This window comes from Scyliorhinus canicula, chromosome 22 (genome assembly GCF_902713615.1).
Source record: "Scyliorhinus canicula chromosome 22, sScyCan1.1, whole genome shotgun sequence".
NCBI lineage: Eukaryota > Metazoa > Chordata > Chondrichthyes > Carcharhiniformes > Scyliorhinidae > Scyliorhinus > Scyliorhinus canicula.
In genome coordinates, this window is record NC_052167.1 from 24,211,879 (window position 1) to 24,232,028 (window position 20,150).

Genomic DNA, 20,150 nt, shown 5'->3' on the forward strand with positions numbered 1-20,150 from the left:
ATATTTTTCCAGAATCTAATTCCTCCATTGAGGAGCTCAGTCCATTTCAGTGAATGCAATTTTTACTCTTAATAAGAACATAAGAACTAGGAGCAGGAGTAGGCCATCTGGCCCCTCGAGCCTGCTCCGCCATTCAATTAGATCATGGCTGATCTTTTGTGGACTCAGCTCCACTTTCCGGCCCGAACACCATAACCCTTAATCCCTTTATTCTTCAAAAAACTATCTATCTTTACCTTAAAAACATTTAATGAAGGAGCCTCAACTGCTTCACTGGGCAAGGAATGCCATAGATTCACAACCCTTTGGGTGAAGAAGTTCCTCCTAAACTCAGTCCTAAATCTACTTCCCCTTATTTTGAGGCTATGCCCCCGAGTTCTGCTTTCACCCGCCAGTGGAAACAACCTGCCCGCATCTATCCTATCTATTCCCTTCATAATTTTAAATGTTTCTAAAAGATCCCCCCTCATCCTTCTAAATTCCAACGAGTACAGTCCCAGTCTACTCAACCTCTCCTCGTAATCCAACCCCTTCAGCTCTGGGATTAACCTAGTGAATCTCCTCTGCACACCCTCCAGCTCCAGTACGTCCTTTCTCTTATTAAGAAAGAAAAACATTTTGCGGGTGGATTTTAACTTTACTCCCACTGCCCTCTTCGTAAAAAGGTTCTTCCTCACGTCCCCTCTACACCTTCTGCCGCTTATCTTGAATCTATGTCTCCTGGTTCTAGAATTCCCCGCCAAGGGAAACAATTTTATCCTTTTATTGCTTTATCACTTTCCCTCATCATTTTGTACACCTCAATAAAGTCACCAACACGTCTTTCTTTCCAGCAATATTCAAGTTCTGTACTGCCAACTGAATGTTTTTAATTTGTGCTAACTTCATTCATAAAGTGCATTCTTCAATCCCAAGTCATCCCAGCCAATGAGATAGTTTTTTTAAAAGTGTAATCTAAGCACTAATGTAACAAAGACAAGGATTATCGGGGTATTATATCTGTGTTGTTTGTTGGGTCACAACAAACAACACGGATATAATAGCCCGATAATCCTTTTTTTAGTGTTGTTGATTAATCGATAAGTACGTTGAGGGCATTGGGGGACAACCTCTTTTTTGAAATAGTACTATGGGACCTTGTGCATCCACCTAAGGGACCAAATAAGGCCTCGATTGAATGTATCATCCAAATGACAGCACATCCAACAATGTGGCACTCTCTCAGCGAAGTGTCAGCCTAGATTATTGGCTCAATTAGGGCAGCACGGTGGCCTAGTGGTTAGCACAACCGCCTCACGGCGCTGAGGTCCCAGGTTCGATCCCGGCTCTGGGTCACTGTCCGTGTGGAGTTTGCACGTTCTCCCCGTGTCTGCGTGGGTTTCGCCCCCACAACCCAAAAATGTGCAGAGTAGGTGGATTGGCCACGCTAAATTGCCCCTTAATTGGAAAAAATAATTGGCTAATCTAAATTTATAAAAAAAAAAGAAAAAAAAAAAGATTATTGGCTCAACTCTCTCTCGTAAGACTTGAACTCATGACCCTTTGACTCAACCAAAGAAGGCACCTCGTGCGGAATTCTCCAGATGCACCCCCCCCCTCGCATCTCCCCCCCCCCCCCCCCCCCCCCCCCCCCCCCCCCCCCCCCCCACACCCCCTAACCGTAGCAGGCGTTCCTGCGACAGTGGTGGCTCGCCACTGGATGTCGTCGGGATTTTCCGATCCTGTTGAAGTCAATGGTGACTTGCATGCCTCTCTCGACGGCAGATTCGACTTTGGCAGGATTGGAGGATGGGAAGGGCTGGCGGATTGTACCCTTGAAGAATAAATTAACAAGGCGCTCAACGCACGGTGTTCAATTCTCTTATTTTTTTTTGTAGGCTAGGATATTAGAGGATCTGAGGCCGAGACAGGTAAATGGAGGTGAGGCACAGTTCAGCCATGATCCAGGTAGAGGAGGCCAGCTCCTCTGACTCTCAAAAAACCTAGTGTCAGTTCAGTAATGTTTCCTTACCGACTCACTCTCTGAGGCAGACATGCGACTCTTGGACCGGGGAATGCCATTTGACTTCGAAGTTTGGCTGGTCAAGGTGGATTGTCTGGTAGAAACGTTGCTGCTCGCTAACTTGTAATCCTTAGGAGACAACCGCAGTAAACAGCCCAGGAAAGGTATGTATTTCCCGATCGCCATCCTGAAATTGAGGAACAATACGGTAAGCAACTTGAATTGAAAATTCGGAACTAACTTCTTGAATCCAAACCTCCCGAACCATTTTTTTTGGGGTTGGACCATCCAAATTGCATTTTTCAAAGAGAAATTCCCTGACCCTCTCCGGAAACTCCTGAATTTATTGCCCCAAAGATGGTAGTATGAGTGGTTATCCTGTGTAATGGTTTGATGTAACAATGTGGCTTCCTCGGGCCACTTCAGAGGCAACACCACTGATGTGATGTTTGGAGTCAGGCTCGTTCAGGTTTTATTTTCTTTATTTTCTTTATTCATTCGTGGAATGTGGGTGTCACTCAATCTGCAGTCCATAAATGAGGGCATTTAAGTGTCAACCACATTGCTGTGTGGGTCTGGAATCACCTGCAGGCCAGACTGGTAGATTTTCTTCCGTAAAGTGAAGCAGATGGGCTTTTTCGACAATTGACAATGATTTCATGGTCATTATGAGAATTTTAATTCTAGATTTTTTTATTGAATTCAAATTCCACCCATATGCCCTGGTGGGATTTGAACCCAGGTCCCCAAGAATTGAACCTGGGTCCCTGGCGCTGTGAGGCAGCAGAGCTAACCACAGTGCCACACCAGGTAATGAACATAGGTTTCCATATCTAAAGGACGTTTGTGAACCAGTTGGGTTTTGTCCACAGAATAGTTCCTGGTGCAGGAGGAGGCCATTCGGCCCATCGTCTCTGCGCCGGCTCTCTCCAAACGAGCATCGTGACTCAGTGCCTTTCTCCTGCCTCTTCCCCAAACCCCTGCACCATTAGTGTCTATTCAAATAATCATCGATTGTACTCGGTGCCTCGATTGAACCCGCCTCCACCACACTTCCAGACGATGTATTCCAGACCCCAAACAATCATTGGGTGGGGGAATAAAAAATCATACAGCATCTTTGCTTCTTTTGCAAATTGTTTTAAATCTGTCTGCCTTTCTACTTTCCAAATATTACATTTAAAAAAAAGTCTGAATTAAAATTTTCAGATTTCCACGGTGAGGTTTGAACTCACATTTCACAGCATTTACAGTGCAGAAGGAAGCCGTTCGGCCCATCGAGTCTGCTCCGGCTCTTGGAAAGAGCACCCCATTTTTAATGGGGTTCACACTATCCCCATAACTCTGTAACCCCACCTCACGATTTTGGACACTAAGGGCCAATTTATCACGCCCAATCCACCTAACCCTGCACATCCTTGGACTGTGGGAGGAAACCGGAGCACCCGGAGGAAACCCACGCAGACACGGGGAGAACGTGCTGACTCCACACAGACAGTGACCCGGCCGGGAATCGAACCTGGGACCCTGGAGCTGTGAAGCAACTGTGCTAACCACTGTGCTACCGTGCTGCATCAATTATTCGTTCAGGACCGCGAGTCTGGGAGCGAAATGATTATGCTACCGTTCCCGTTGGGTTGAGCACGACCATCGTTACAAAAAATTATTTACTAAACACTAAACCTACAATTGCTGGAAAGGTTCAGCAGGTCTGGCAGCCTCTGTGGGAGATACAGAGGGCAAGGTTTTCCAGTCCTACCTACCACAGGCGGGATCGGAAAATTACACGGATCAGCCACAGGTCCATTAACTTTGGGTGGGAATTTTAATTTTAATTTCGGAGTTTCAATTTTAATTTCCCAGCCCTGTGGCAGCAACGACAAATCCCGGCTTCGGTTAATGTTTCGCGTCATTATGACAACATATGAACACACAAAACAGGAGCTGGAGTAGGCCACTCGGCCCCTCGAGCCTGCTCCACCATTCAACAAGATCATGGCCGATCTGATTGCGTCTCAGGATTCCACATCCCCAGCTACTCTGCGCTGAAGAAAAATCAGAGAGACTCGAAATGTTAACTCATAGACTCATAGAATTTACAGTGCAGAAGGAGGCCATTCGGCCCATCGAGTCTGCACCGGCTCTTGGAAAGAGCACCCTACCCAAGGTCAACACCTCCACCCTATCCCCATAACCCAGTAACCCCACCCAACACTAAGGGCAATTTTGGACACTAACGGCAATTTATCATGGCCAATCCACCTAACCTGCACATCTTTGGACTGTGGGAGGAAACCGGAGCACCCGGAGGAAACCCACACACACACGGGGAGGATGTCCAGACTCCGCACAGACATTGACCCAAGCCGGAATCGAACCTGGGACCCTGGAGCTGTGAAGCAATTGTGCGATCCACAATGCTACTGTGCTGCCCTTCTCTTTCCACAGATGCTGGCCGACCTGCCTTTTTCCCAGCGTTTTCTGTTTCTATTTCAGGTTTCCGGTATCCGCAGCAGTTTGCTTTTATTTAAAGAGAAACAGACCTGTACTTGGGGTGAGTGATGGCGTAGATGATTGGATTGTGAATGGCCGAGGCCTTAGCAATCACAGCTGGAACAGAGTTCATGTAAGGAGTAAGCATAGTGGCATACCTGTAAACACAGAGAGTAATCAAATGCCAGTCAAACATTGAGATTGAGCTGAAATCACTTCAGGTGGATACTAAAGTTGGAGTGAAAATACAGCCCTGGAAAAGATCCAGCAGTTAGCAGGAATAAAACCCAGTAACGAGTGTACATACCCAGCAAACGAGGTGAGGGCCACTGTGGAATATGGGGACCAGGAGATGACGTAAAGCAGGATCACTATCAAAGCAATTTTGGCCATCTTCCACTCGTTCGATATCCTCTGAAATCGTTTCTTGGACTCCTTGCTGCAGTTTCCTCCAATCTTCTGCACGTCCCTGTTGAAAACAAGTTGTTCGTTTTGTTCCAGCCAAACACCGCCAAGATCGAACGTGCGCAGAATTGCAACGTGGGGTGCCTGTCCATGCTTCACCCACGTGCAAGAGCCTGGTTCGGCCACACCTGTGAGCAGTTCTGACCACACTTTAGAAAAGGTAGAGGAACCGGAGTAGGCCATTCAGCCCATCGAGCCTGACCCCTCAATCAATTCGATCATGGCTGATCGGACATGTCAATGCCTGTTACACCCACTCTCCCCATAACCCTTTACATTATTGTTAATCAGAAATCTATCAACCTCTGCTTTAAACATACGCAATGACTGAACTTCCACAACCCTCTGGAGAATTCCAAAGATTCACAACGCTCTGTAAAGAATTTTCTCCTCATCTTGATTCCAAGTGGTTTCTCCCTTATTTTGGAATTGTGCTCCCTGGTTCCAAACTCCCCAACCAATGGATATATCTCACCTACATCTACCCCATCTATCCAATTAAGCATGTTGTAGGTCTATTTGTAGGCGGCATGGTGGCAGAGTGGTTAGCATTGCTGCCTCACAGCGTCAGGGCCCGGGGATCAATTCCAGCCTCGGGTGACTGTGCGGAGTCTGCACGTTCTCCCCGTGCCTGCGTGGGTTTCCTCCGGGTGCTCCGGTTTCCTCCCACAGTCCAAAGATGTGCAGGTTGAGTGGATTGGCTGTGATAAATTGCCCCTTCGTGTCCAAAAGGTTAGGTGGGGTTCCTGGGTTTATGGGGATAGGGTGGAGGCGCGAGTTTAAGTAGGGTCCTCTTTCCAAGGGCCGGTGCAGACGCGATGGGCCGAATGGCCTCCTTCTGCACTGTAAATTCGATGATTGTCTGTACTGGCCATTGAGGGAGTGCAGCATAGATCTACAAGAAGAAAACACCAGGATTAAGCTGCAGGGACAGATTAAATAAACCACGGTTTTAGTCCCTGGAACGGTGAAGACACTGAGGTGAAAATCAAATTTCTCGCGATACTAAGGGGGAAAGGTGGGGGAGAAACGCCAAGTGTGACCTGCATTAGGTTTGAAAGGTCATGAACAAATATCGAAAATAATCCAAAAAGTGAGTGGAATGTTTGGATTTATATTCAGAAAACCTGAATACAAGGGATAGACGTCAGGCTGCACAAGGCCCTGGTTGTACCACACCCGGAGGACTATGAACAGTTCCAAAAAACACACCTTGGCAGGAATCTGGGACTATGGGGGGTAGCCTAAAGATTAGAGTCAGTCCTTTTCGGAGTGATATTAGGAAGCTCTGCCACACACACAGGGCAGTAGAATGTTGGAATTCTCTTCCGCAAACGGCAATTGGAGCTCGGTAGATCGTTTATTTTAAGTCCGAGATGGATAGAATTTTGTTATTCTAATGTACTAAAGAACATGGGGAAAAGGTGGCTGTGTAGAATTAGGTAACACATCAGCCATTTAATGGTAGAGGTTATGAGGGGGAAATGGCCAACTCCGATTCCTATGTTGTACTCATTCATATAGATCATAGAATTTACAGTGCAGAAGGAGGCCATTCGGCCCATCGAGTCTGCACCGGCTCCTGGAAAGAGCACCCTATCCCCATAACCCAGTAACCCCACCCAGCACTGAGGGTAATTTATCATGTCCAATCCACCTAAATTGCACATCTTTGGACTGTGGGAGGAAACCGGAGCACACGGAGGAAACCCACGCACACACGGGGAGGATGTGCAGACTCCCCACAGACAGTGACCCAGCCGGGAATCGAACCTGGGACCCTGAAGCTGTGAAGCGATTGTGCTATCCACAATGCTACCGTGCTAAACTGCAATCCCACAGTGCAGAAGGAGGCCATTCTGCCCATTGAGTCTGCACCGTGATGCACTCTCAATTACTACAAAGATGAGAGTAGTAAATAATCAAGGCTTTATTGAGCAGAGATGTGTGGCCTCCTGTAGCTGCTACCATAATGGGAGCAGCTCGGGCGTGCACACACATTTATACTCCGCCTACTGGGCGGAGCCAGCAGGCAGGGATTTACCTATGTACCTCTAGTACAGGAGCCTTACCGTACTACATCTAATATACAGTTTGTGGTGATGACCACACACCGACCCTCCGATAAGCCACTCTACCTAGGCCCACTCCCCCGCCCCAACCCAGTAACCCCATGCATTGATCGTGACCAATCCACCTAACCGGCACATCTTTGGACACAAAGGGTCAATTTATCATCGTCAGTCCACCTCAACCTTCATAGGTTCATAGAATTTACAGTGCAGAAGGAGGCCATTGGGCCCATTGGGTCTGCAGCGGCCCTTGGAAAGAGCACCCCACTTAAGTCCACACTTCCAACCTATCCCCATAACCCAGTAACCCCACACAACCTTTTTGGACACGAAGGGCAATTTAGCCTGGCCAATTCACCTAACCTGCACATCTTTGGACTGCGGGAGGAAACCGGAGAAAAACATGCAAACGCCACACAGACAGTGACCACCCAAGGCTGGAATTGAAGCGGGCACCCTGACGCTGTGAGGCAACAGTGCTAACCACTGTGCCACCGCACGGGTCACAGGTTGAAGAAATACGATATGTGAATCGGACCATTTCTGAAACGGAAGTAATTCTGGACATTGTAAATTGTTCTATACCAAAATCAGCAGCAGCAAATACTGGGCCTCTGATCAATAATCCGTGACGTGCTCCAGCAGCAGGTTAATTTGTAATGAACAGGGAGATCATGAAATCCTCACACCACATTTTCAGGCAACGCCAATCGAGACATAGCGCTGTGACATGAACCTGCAAGTGAGGTGGAAGTTGATCATGAAAAACATGCAGGAGAATTCGGTGCGAGCGAACGGCCCAGACAATCTATACTGAATATAACTGAGCGTCCTCCCTGGAAAGGGAGCACAAGGAGCTGGACTTTGGAAATTGAGCAGCTAATGAGTTGGAAGAAGTTAACGAGCCTTACAGAGTATTAGAATTAAATTGATTGGGTGGAAGTGAATGCAAGGAGCTGTTCAAGATTGACAGAGCGGGAGAAATTCAGAGGCTTCGCCTCATCCCTGTTACGAATAAAATGTTTTTGCTTCACAGTCAATTGCAGATTGGAAGGGGAAGCAGTCAACAATCTAAATGCCGGATTCCATCCAGTCAAGTAAAGGCCACCTCACACAGCCTGATCCAAATTCTACTCATTGCATTTCACTAAAATAACGGCTGGGAACAAAAAATGACAATGACAGAAAAAAAAGAAGCAAAGAACAACAAGGGACTGGTGGGCGGGGGCGCAGTGGTGGTTATATAAGACCATAAGGCACAGTTCTCCCAAGATTGCTTTAGGGGCAGCAGGGTAGCATGGTGGTTAGCATAAATGCTTCACAGCTCCAGGGTCTCAGGTTCGATTCCCGGCTGGGTCACTGTCTGTGTGGAGTCTGCACGTCCTCCCCTTGTGTGCGTGGGTTTCCTCCGGGTGCTCCGGTTTCCTCCCACAGTCCAAAGATGTGCGGGTTAGGTGGATTGGCCATGCTAAATTGCCCGTAGTGTCCTAATAAAAGTAAGGTTAAGGGGGGGATTGTTGGGTTACGGGTATAGGGTGGATTAGTAGGGTGATCATTGTTCGGCACAACATTGAGGGCCGAAGGGCCTGTTCTGTGCTGTACTGTTCTATTGCTGTTTGTGTGTCGGTGCCTCCCAATCTTTTGACAAATCCCAAAGACATTTTTTAGGAAAATGAATGCGCCGATCTTGGGTTTTATATGGGCTGGGAAAGCCCCGAGGATGAAGAAGGTCCTTCTTGAGCGGGGGCGAATGGAGGGAGGCTTGGCCCACCCCCAAACTTTATTAATGCCTACTGGGCGGCTAATATTTCGATGGTTAGGAAGTGGGTAGTGTAGGAGGTGTCGGTGTGGGAGTGGGTAGAGGCGGCATCTTGCAAGGGCACGAATCTGGAGGCTCTGTTAACTGCACCTCTGCCGTTCTCGCAGGCTCAGTACTCCACAAGTTCAGTGGTAGTGACAGTCCTGAGGGTGTGGGGGCAATGGAGGCAGCATATGAGACTGGAGGGGGCGTCGGTGTGGTCACCGATCTGTGATAATCACTGGTTCGCTCGGGGGGGCCTGCGCGGGGCTTTAGGAGGTGGCAGCGAGAGAGCTCCCGTTGAAGAGGGAGGAGAGGAGCTTTAGATATCGGTGTCCAGATAGCTAGGAGCTGGGAGGTCCTGCATAGGCTAAACTTTTCGGGGCTGGTGGAACAGATGGAGCAGGAGTTTAAGAGGTGGGATGCGCTGCCACTCTCCTTGGCAGGCAGGGTCCAGTCAGTTAAGATGACGGTGCTCCCGAGGTTTTTGTTTCTCTTCCAGTGCCTCCCCATATTGATTCCAAAGGCTTTTTTTAGGAGGGTTAATAAGAGTATTCTGGGGTTCGTGTGGGCGCGGAAGACCCCGAGAGTGAGGAGGGTATTCCTGGAGCGAGGCAGGGAGGTAGGTGGTTTGGCGTTGCCCAACTTGTGTGGGTATTACTGGACTGCAAATGTGGCAATGATTCGTAGGTGGGTGATGGAGGGGGAGGTGCCGCATGGAAAATGAAAAATGAAATGAAAATCGCTTATTGTCACGAGTAGGCTTCAATGAAATTACTGTGAAAAGCCCCTAGTCGCCACATTCCGGCGCCTGTCTGGGGAGGCTGGTACGGGAATCGAACCGTGCTGCTGGCCTGCTTGGTCTGCTGTAAAAGCCAGCGATTTAGCCGAGTGAGCTAAACCAGCCCCTGAGGTTAGAGATTGGAGGTTGGAGGTGGCGTCCTGTGTGGGTACGAGTTTGGAGGCATTGGTGACAGCCCCGCTCCCACTCCCCCCCCGGCAAGGTACTCTACGAGTCCGGTAGTGGTGGCTTCCCTCAAAAATGTGGGGGCAGTGGAGGCGGCATAGGGGGAAAGTGAAGGCCTCAGTGTGGACCCTAATATGGGGCAATCATCGGTTTGCACCAGGGAGAATAGATGGTGGATTTTTGAGTTGGCATAGGGCAGGCATCAGGAGGATGGGGGACCTTTTCCTCGATGGGAAGTTTGCGACTTTAGAGGAGTTGGAGGGGAAGTGGGGCCTCCCCCCTGGGAATACTTTCAGATATATGCAGATTAGGCGGTTAAGCGATGTTAAACGGCAGGTGGCGGAGTTCCCACTGTTGCTGCCTAGGGGGGTGCAGGATAGGGTGCTCTCGGGGGCGTGGGTCGGTGAGGGTAGGATCTCGGCAATTTATCAGATGATGCAGGAAGAGGAGGAGGCCTTGGTGGAAGAGCTGAAAGCGAAGTGGGAGGAGGAGCTGGGGAGGAGATCGACAAGGGGACGTGGGAGGACGCCCTGGGGAGGGTGAACTCGTCCTCTTCTTGCGCACGGCTCAGCCCCTCTTTGGGGGAGAAGACAGCTGTGGGAGGTGTTCGGGAGGCCCGGCGAACCACACCCACATGTTCTGGGCATGTCCGGCGTTGGAGGGGTTTTAGAAGGGGGTGGCGGGGACCTTGTCCAAGGTGGTCGGTTCCAGGGTGGAACCGGGTTGGGGCTCGCGATCTTTGGGGTAGCATCGGAGCCGGGAGTGGAGGCGAGAGAGAGGCCAGTACCCTGGCCTTTGCGTCCCTAGTAGCCCGGCGTCGGATTCTCTTACAGTGGAGGGACGCGAAGCCCCCGAGCCTGTAGGCCTGGATTAACGACATGGCCGGGTTCATCAGGCTGGAGAAGGTCAAGTTTGCCCTGAGGGGGTCGGTACAAGGGTTCTTCCGGCGGTGGCAGCCCTTTGTCGATTTTCTGGCGGAGGGTTAGAGGGTGGTCAATCTCAGCAGCAACCCGGTTGGGGGGGGGGGGGGGGTAAGGCTATGGGTCTGTAAAGGGGGTTTGTTTTTGCGACTGTTTGCTACTTTCTTTTTTTTGTGTTGTTATTAATTTATTGCTTTGTATGGGGGGGGGGGGGGTTCTTCTTTCTGTTTATTTCTATACCTTGTTTATTTTATTGTTGGGAGAAAATTTGTTGTTGAAAAATTTGAATAAAAATTATTTTTTTTAAAACCACTCCGCTACCGTGCCGCCCCTAGGTGTTCTTTCACATCCCACCTTCCTGCGCACGGCCCACAGCCCTGGTGCAGATCCAGGTATTTTTTTTAAGAGTTTAGGGCCTCTGCCTCCACCACCAACCTGGGCAGCGAATTCCAGACTCCCACCGCCCTCTGCGTAAAAGATTTTTCCTCACGTTCTCTCTAATCCTTCTGCCACTTGAATCTATGACCCCTGGTTTTTGAACTCTCTGCCAAGGAAAACTAGTTCCTCCTGTCTACTTTACCCCTTACAATTTTGTACACCTCAATCATGTTACTCCTCAACCTTCTCCGTTCCAAGGAAAATAATCCCAACCTCTCCAATCTCTCCTCATAGCTGCACTATTCCAGCCCTGGCAACATTCTTGTAAACCTCCTCTGCCCTCTCTCCAGAGCAATAACGTCCTTCCTGTAATGTGGTGTCCAGAACTACGCACAATACTCCAGTTGTGACGGAGATGAGAAGGAATTTTCTTTCTCTCTAAAGGGCATGAATCACTGGAATTCTCCACTCTAGCGAATGGTGGGGGGCTAGGACATATTCACGATTCAGATAGATAGATTCTCAAATTAGAGGGGAGTCAAGGATTGTGGGGAGCAGCCGGAAAAGTGGAGTTGGATCTTTGGGATCTCATCCCCAGAAAGCAGTGAAGGCTGGGTCACTGAATATTTTCAAGGGTAAGTTTGACAGATTTCTGTTTCAAAAGGGAGTCAAGGGCTACAGAGCCAGGCAAGAAGATTGCGTTAAGGCCATATTAGAACAAAGGACAAAGAAAAATACAGCAGAGGAATAGGCCCTTCGGCCCTCCCAGCCTGCGCCGATCCAGATCCTTTATCTAAACCTGTCTCCTATTTTCCAAGGTCTACTTCCCTCTGTTGCTGCCCGTTCATATACCTGTCTAGATGCCTCTTAAATGATGCTATCGTGCCCGCCTCTACCACCTCCGCTGGCAAAGCGTTCCAGGCACCCACCACCCTCTGCGTAAAAAACTTTCCATGCACATCTCCCTTAAACTTTCCCCCTCTCACCTTGAAATCGTGACCCCTTGTAACTGACACCCCCACTCTCGGAAAAAGCTTGTTGCTATCCACCCTGTCCATACGTCTCATAATTTTGTAGACCTCAATCAGGTCCCCCCTCAACCTCCGTTTTTCCAACGAAAACAATCCTAATCTACTCAACCTTTCTTCATAGCTAGCACCCTCCATACCAGGCAACATCCTGGTGAACCTCCTCTGCACCCTCTCCAAAGCATCCACATCCTTCTGGTAATGTAGCGACCAGAACTGCACGCAGTATTCCAAATGTGGCCGAACCAAAGTCCTATACAACTGTAACATGACCTGCCTACTCTTGTACTCAATTCCCCGTCCGATGAAGGCAAGCATGCTGTATGCCTTCTTGACCACTCTATCAACCTGCGTTGCCACCTTCAGGGTACAATGGACCTGAACTCCCAGATCTCTCTGTACATCAATTTTCCCCAGGACCATTCCATTGACCATATAGTCCGCTCTTGAATTTGATCTTCCAAAATGCATCAACTCGCCTGGATTGAACTCCATCTGCCATTTCTCTGCCCAACTCTCCAATCTATATATATTTTGTTGTATTCTCTGACAGTCCTCCTCATTATCTGCAACTCCACCAATCTTAGTATCATCTGCAAACTTGCTAATCAGACCACCTATACCTTCCTCCAGGTCATTCATGCAGATCACAAACAACAGTGGTCCGAGCACGGATCCCTGTGGAACACCACTAGTCACCCATCTACATTTTGAGACACTCCCTTCCACCACTACTCTCTGTCTCCTGTTGCCCAGCCAGTTCTTTATCCATCTAGCTAGTACACCCTGAACCCCATACGACTTCACTTTTGCCATCAACCTGCCATGGGAAATCTTATCAAACGCCTTACTAAAGTCCATGTATATGACATCTACAGCCCTTCCCTCATCAATTAACTTTGTCACTTCCTCAAAGAATTCTATTAGGTTTGTAAGACATGACCTTCCCTGCACAAAACCATGCTGCCTATCACTGATAAGTCTATTTTCTTCCAGATGTGAATAGATCCTATCCCTCAGTATCTTCTCCAACAGTTTGCCTACCACTGACGTCAAGCTCACAGGTCTGTAATTCCCTGGATTTTCCCTGCTACCCTTCTTAAACAAAGGGACAACATTAGCAATTCTCCAGTCCTCCGGGAACTCACCCGTGCTCAAGGATGCTGCAAAGATAGAACATAGAACATAGAACAGTACAGCACAGAACAGGCCCTTCGGCCCTCAATGTTGTGCCGAGCCATGATCACCCTACTCAAACCCACGTATCCACCCAATACCCATAACCCAACAACCCCCCCCCCCTTAACCTTACTTTTATTAGGACACTACGGGCAATTTAGCATGGCCAATCCACCTAACCCGCACATCTTTGGACTGTGGGAGGAAACCGGAGCACCTGGAAGAAACCCACGCACACAGGGGGAGGACGTGCAGACTCCACACAGACAGTGACCCAGCCGGGAATCGAACCTGGGACCCTGGAGCTGTGAAGCATTTATGCTAACCACCATGCTACCCTGCTACCCTTCAGATATCTGTTAAGGCCCCAGCTATTTCGACCCTCGCTTCCCTCAGTAACCTGGGATAGATCCCATCCGGTCCTGGGGACTTGTCCACCTTAATATCTTTTAGAATACCCAAAACGTCCCCTTTCCGTATGACAACTTGACCTAGAGTATTTAAACATCCATCCCTAGCCTCAACATCCGTCTTGTCCCTCTCCTTTGTGAATACCGATGCAAAGTACTCATTAAGAATCTCACCCATTTCCTCTGAGCCCACGCATAAATTCCCTCTCTTGTCTTTGAGTGGGCCAATCCTTTCCCTAGTTACCCTCTTGCTCCTTACATACGAATAAAAGGCTTTGGGATTTTCCTTAACCCTGTTAGCCAATGATATTTCATGACCCCTTTTAGCCCTCTTTATTGCGCGTTTGAGATTCGTCCTACTTTCCCGATATTCCTCCAAAGCTTCATCAGTTTTGAGTTGCCTCGATCCTATGTATGCTTCCTTTTTCATCTGAGCTAGTCTCACAATTTCACTGGTCATCCATGGTTCCCTAATCTTACCATTTCTATCTCTCATTTTCACAGGAACATGTCTGTCCTGCTCTCTAATCAACCTTTCCTTAAAAGACTCCCACATTTCAAATGTGGATTTACCCTTAAACAGCTGCTCCCAATCCACATTCCCTAGCTCCTGCCGAATTTTGTTATACTCTGCCTTTCCCAAATTTAGCACTCTTCCTTTCGGACCACTCTTGTCCTTGTCCATGAGTATTCTAAAACTTACGGAATTGTGATCGCTATTCCCAAAGTAATCACCGACTGAAACATCAACCACCTGGCCGGGATCATTCCCCAATACCAGGTCCAGTATGGCCCCTTCCCGAGTTGGACTATTTACATACTGCTCTAAAAAACTCTCCTGGATGTTCCTTACAAACTCTGCTCCACCTACGCCTCCAACACTACACGAATCCCATTCAATGTTGGGGAAGTTAAAATCTCCCATCACAACACCCCTATTGCTCCTACATTTTTCTATAATCTGTCTGCATATTTGTACCTCTACTTCATGCTCACTTTTAGGAGGCCTGTAGTAAAGTCCCAACAATGTTACTGCACCCTTCCTATTTCTTAGCTCCACCCATATTGCCTCAATGCTCGAATCCTCTATCGTGCCCTCCTTAATCACAGCTGTGATATAATCTCTGACGAGTAATGCAACTCCTCCACCCCTTCTACCTCCCTCTCTATCCCTCCTGAAGCATCTATACCCTGGGATATTCAGTTGCCAATCCTGCCCTTCCCTCAACCAATTCTCAGTAATACCAATAACATCATATTCCCAGGTACTGATCCAAGCCCTAAGTTCATCTGCCTTACCTTCTACACTTCTCGCATTAAAACAAAATGCACAACAGACCACCTGTCCCTTTGCGTTCATCATCTCTTCCCTGTCGACTCTGCCCCTTAGTCACATGGAGTTTATTCTCTCATACCTTACCGGCTTTAGTTGTTGCTTCTTTACTGACCTCCAACTTCCTAATCTGGTTCCCATCCCCCTGCCACATTAGTTTAAAACCTCCCCAACAGTGTTAGCAAAAGCACCCCCTAGGACATTGGTTCCAGTCCTGCCCAGGTGTAGACCACCCGGTTTGCAATGGTCCCACCGCCCCCAGAACCGGTTCCAATGTCCCAAAATCTGAACCACTCCCTCCTGCACCATCTCTCAAGCCACGTATTCATTCTGACTATTCTTGAATTTCTACTCTGACTGTCCCGTGGCACTGGTAGCAATCCTGAGATTACTACCTTTGAGGTCCTACTTTTTAACTTATCTCCTAACTCCCTAAATTCGGATTGTAGGACCTCACCCTTTTTTTTACCTATATCGTTGGTGCCTGTATGCACCACGACAACTGGCTGTTCACCCTCCCCCTTCAGTATGTCCTTCAGCCGATCGGAGACAAATCGAGCACCTGGGAGGCAACATACCATTCGGGAGTCTCGTTTTCGACCACAGAAACGCCTGTCTACTCCCCTTACAATTGAATCCCCTATGACTATAGCCCTGCCAGTCTTTTTCCCGGCCTTCTGTGCAGCAGAGCCAGCCACGGTGCCATGAGCCTGGCTACTACTGCCTTCCGCTGGAGAGTCATCTTCCCCAACAGTGTCCAAAACGGCATACCTGTTTTGGAGGGAGATAACCGCAGGGGACACCTGCACTGCCTTCCTTCTCTTTCTCTGCCTTTTGGTCACCCATTCCCTGTCTCCATCACCAATTCTAATCTGCGGTGTGACCAACTCACTGAACGTGCTATCCACGACCTCCTCAGCATCGCGGATGCTCCAAAGTGAGTCAACCCGCAGCTCCAGAGCCGTCATGCGGTCTAACAGGCGCTGCAGCTGGACACACTTCCCGCACATGAAGGAGTCAGGGGCATCGGATCCCAGACCCGTGTTCTGCTCCTCGTGCTCCCACATTGAGCACGAGGAGCATAACACGGGTATGGGATCTCCTGCCATTTTTACCCTTTACCTTAACTGATTACAAATATAGGATCAAATAATTAATAAGTGAAAGGAACAAAGATTTTACTTACCAATCACAATACTTACCAACACACAAAGAGTTACATTTCTCTCAGCAACTGCTAATTGGAGCACTTTCCTTACCAGCCAATCAGATCTCTGCTTTGCTGTGATGTCGCTCTTCCAGGTAAGTTTTTTAAGTTTTAAAGAGGTAAACTTACCTTCGCAAAGACCCCTCGCCACTGCTCCCGCCGAGAATCTGATGTCCGCTGCTCCTTTTCAACACAGTCTTTTTTTTTGGTTAGAGGAGGAGGGCGGGTGGGAGACACTACACGTGTAGTGTCTCGGGTTTAGCCGCTGCCCAAATATATCAGTTCACTCACCTTCCCAGAGCGCAATTCGGCTCCTCCCACTCACTGCAAAACTGCAAGTTAAGTTTTTTTAAAAGTAGGGAATCTTACCGCTCCCTTTCAGCTCCTCCCACGCATTGAATCTTATTTGAATATTGCAGCAGGCTGGAGGGTCTGTGCCTATTTCTTGCTTTTATAACCCACACGAGACCTATGGAAACAGACCAATTAGCCTCCCTAGCTAATATTGTAGAATATGAGCTTCCCCGCTGAGGAGCGGGGGCCCATCAGCAGAGTAACGGACTCTGTCAATGAAAGCTCCACCCGAACAGAAGTCTAGTGGAATAGTCCCGGCCGGAACCTGGGATATATTGTGTAAATAATTGTTTGTTAATAAAGATGAGTTTCTTTACGCCTCTCGTTGTGGACATTAAACTTGCGTTCGTCACATTCTCTTCGGCAGAGCCACACGTTAGGCAAACCTAAATCCAGCTGCGAATCAAACGAATGGGAACTTGAAAGCATTGTTTATAGTGGAGACTGGGTGGCTGCACTCCGGAGAGAACGTAGAGAGTACGGATCCCCCCCCCAAAATAAATCCCAAAGCTGCTATACAGTTAAATGGCAAAAACAAAATGGCACCTTGCGTTACGTTAAATACTTCCCCCAACACGGATTCAAAACATATTGAGAGGCGGTTCATTATGAAGAATGCCTGACCTGTTGGTGGAAAGAATAGCCCGGAAGATGAAGACGTAGCAGTAGATGATGATTCCCAAAGGAATTAGGAAGACACAGCAGAAGAGGAGCATGGTGTACGCTCGGACAGATGGGGTGAATGTGGTGTAATCCCACGTACAGGAGGTCATCAATCCTTCAGGCACGTAGGCACCTAGTTACAGCAAGCAAAAAAAAAAACACGGTCGGTAATCTGTCTTTCAGCCAATCTCTTTTATCCATTCTTGGCTTTGGGTGTCGCTGGCTGGGCCAGCGTTTGTTGCCCATCCCTAATTGCCCCTTGAGAAGGTGGTGGTGGTGAGCCGCCTTCTTGAGCCGCTGCAGTCCACGTGGTGTAGGTACACCCACTGTGCTGTTAGGCCGGGAGCTGCAGGATTTAGACCCAGCGGCAGTGAAGGATCGGCCGACATATTTCCAAGTCAGGAGGGTGAGTGACTTGGAGGGGGGACTCACAGGGGTGATGTTCCCATGAGTATGCTGCCCTTGTCCTTCCAGGTGGAGCTATTGAACTGACGCAGCCAGCATTTTGAGGAATTAACTGGCCAACATTTATTGCCGAGCATAAACAGAAAAAGAACGGCGGCTTGAATGATGTAAAAGGGGAATAATTGGCAATATTACTCCAGCAAAAATGAGTTCCCTCAGGAGCAAAGATGTAATACAAAGGAGTAAAGAACACAAATTTATATTTATCTTGCATTTCAAATGTCTGGCATAAATAAAACATTGTTGAACAATGCAAACAGTGTTAACAATATTAACAGTGATTCATTTCTCCTTATCAATGGTAAAGTGCTTTTTGCCTACTCATATTCGCTCGTCTGTCTGTCTGCCTGCCTCTTTCCATATCTCTCGGTCTGTATATCTGGCTGACAATCTGTCTATGTCTCCTGTCTGTCTACCTGTCTGTTTGTATGTCTAGCTGTCTGCCTGTTTCTATGTCTGTCTGATTGTCTATCTATCTATCTATTTGTATGACTGTGTCTAGCTGTCTGCCTGTCTGTTTGTCTGCCTGTCTATATGTGTGCATCTGTCCGTAATTCTGTCTGCTCACCTGTCTCCATTTCTGTCTGTCTACCTGCCTGTCTGTCCATCTACCTCTGTCTATCTGGCTGGCTGGCTGCCTATCTGTCTGTGTATTTCCTCCGGGTGCTCCGGTTTCCTCCCACAGTCCAAAGATGTGCGGGTTAGGTGGATTGGCCATGCTAAATTGCCCGTAGTGTCCTAAAAAGTAAGGTTAAGGGGGGGGGTTGTTGGGTTACGGGTATAGGGTGGATACGTGGGTTTGAGTAGGGTGATCATTGTTCGGCACAACATCGAGGGCCGAAGGGCCTGTTCTGTGCTGTACTGTTCTATGTATGTGTCTGTCTGCCTGTCTGTCTCCATATCTGATGTCTATCTGCCTGCCTATGAGCTTGTCTGCCTGCTGCCTGCTTGTCTCCATATCTATCTATCTCCATATCTATCTATCAATCTATCTATGTACCCACCTGCCTGTCTATCTATATTCCTGTCTCCATATCTATCTGTCTGTCTGTCATTCTATCGGTCTAAAAACAAATTCCAAAATTCTCGATGCCACATGTGGTCGAAATGCTAATTTCACACTCCGTGCTGGAAAAAGTCTCAGCTCTTGTGGTGAATGTCACTTAGTAATTCACACTGTATTTACCAATACTATTGTAAGTGCAGTAGCGTTATCCGACCACTAGGGGGAGTAGCTCTGGGAATGCTCAGGAGTTTGTACAGGGCTCCACCCTTGGCTCCTCCCCCTAGACTGCTGTATAAATAACCATGTCCAGAGCCAGCCTGAGTTCATCGAGAGTTCAACGGGTAACAGGCTGGCTCTGAAGTAGATTAAAACCACTGTTCATATCTGAAAGCACGTGTCTCGTGAATTGATGGTTCCATCAGCTCTTTAATTGTTTGCTCCACAAAAAAAGCACGATTCTCGAGCTGCAGTCGAAGTTCTAACTGCAATTGCACTTGGTACACTAAAAGGGACACTCAATCGCACTTTAACAGCAGACTAGTACGTTATTTTGCCATGGTGCAATATTGTGTCCATTTGGCTTGAGGCGCTGGGCTGGGGTGCAGGGAGAGAATGAGCAGATTGGCCCTCTCACTGCAGTTTGAATCCTAATCAATGGAGGAGGAATATTGCTCTAAGTTTCAACGTTTCACTCACCTAGTAAGGCTGTGATAATCCAATCGGGTTCGAGTCTGGCTCCGAGATGTGTTTTACTCCTTTATCACTGGTGTACATATCTGTTATCAAACCCTTTGATGTACCTCCCCACCCACTTATATATATATTGAACTGTATTAAATGGAGTGAAGAAAATTCATGGCTGAGGTTGTTGGGTGGGAACAGTGATGTGCAATACGAGTTTGTTTATTCCACATCTTCAGACATTTTTGCTCTGGGAGAATACTGTAAAGTATTGGAAAGCGTCACGTGCAGATTAACAGCAAGGATGGCATGGTGGCACAGTGGTTAGCACTGTTGCCCCCCAATGCCAGGGACCCGGGTTCAATTCCAGCCTTGGGTGACTGCCTGCGTGGAGTCTGCATGTTGTCCCCGTGGGTTTCCTCCGGGTGCTCCGGTTTCCTCCCACAGTCCGAGGATGTGCAGGTTAGGTGGATTGGTCACGCTAAATTGCCCCTTAGTGTCCAAAATGTTAGGTGGGGTTACTAGCTTATGGGGATAGGCTGGAGGTGTGGACCTAGGAAGGGTGCTCTTTCCAAGGATCAGTTAGACGCGATGGGCCGAATGGCCCCCTTCTGCACTGTCGGAATTCTGTGATAGATGTGAGTCCTGTTGTTGTTCTTGATCCCTTCAAGCTTAGAAGCAGGATCCACAGAACCTTCTACAAAATGCACCACCCATTAGTAAAGACAC

General features: G+C 48.2%; 1 protein-coding gene across 5 annotated transcripts in view; it reads right to left on the bottom strand.

Moving 5' to 3' along the window:
• Nucleotides 1-20,150, bottom strand: part of opn4a (opsin 4a (melanopsin)) — a 97,360-nt gene that overhangs the window by 18,608 nt on the left and 58,602 nt on the right. For all 5 annotated transcript variants that reach the window (XM_038783085.1, XM_038783084.1, XM_038783088.1 and 2 more), the window contains 4 exons: nt 17,231-17,402; nt 4,803-4,964; nt 4,546-4,653; nt 2,012-2,189 (listed from right to left, as the gene is read on the bottom strand). In XM_038783085.1, the coding sequence (XP_038639013.1) occupies nt 2,012-2,189; nt 4,546-4,653; nt 4,803-4,964; nt 17,231-17,402 (620 nt within the window). The remainder of the gene's footprint in view (nt 1-2,011; nt 2,190-4,545; nt 4,654-4,802; nt 4,965-17,230; nt 17,403-20,150) is intronic.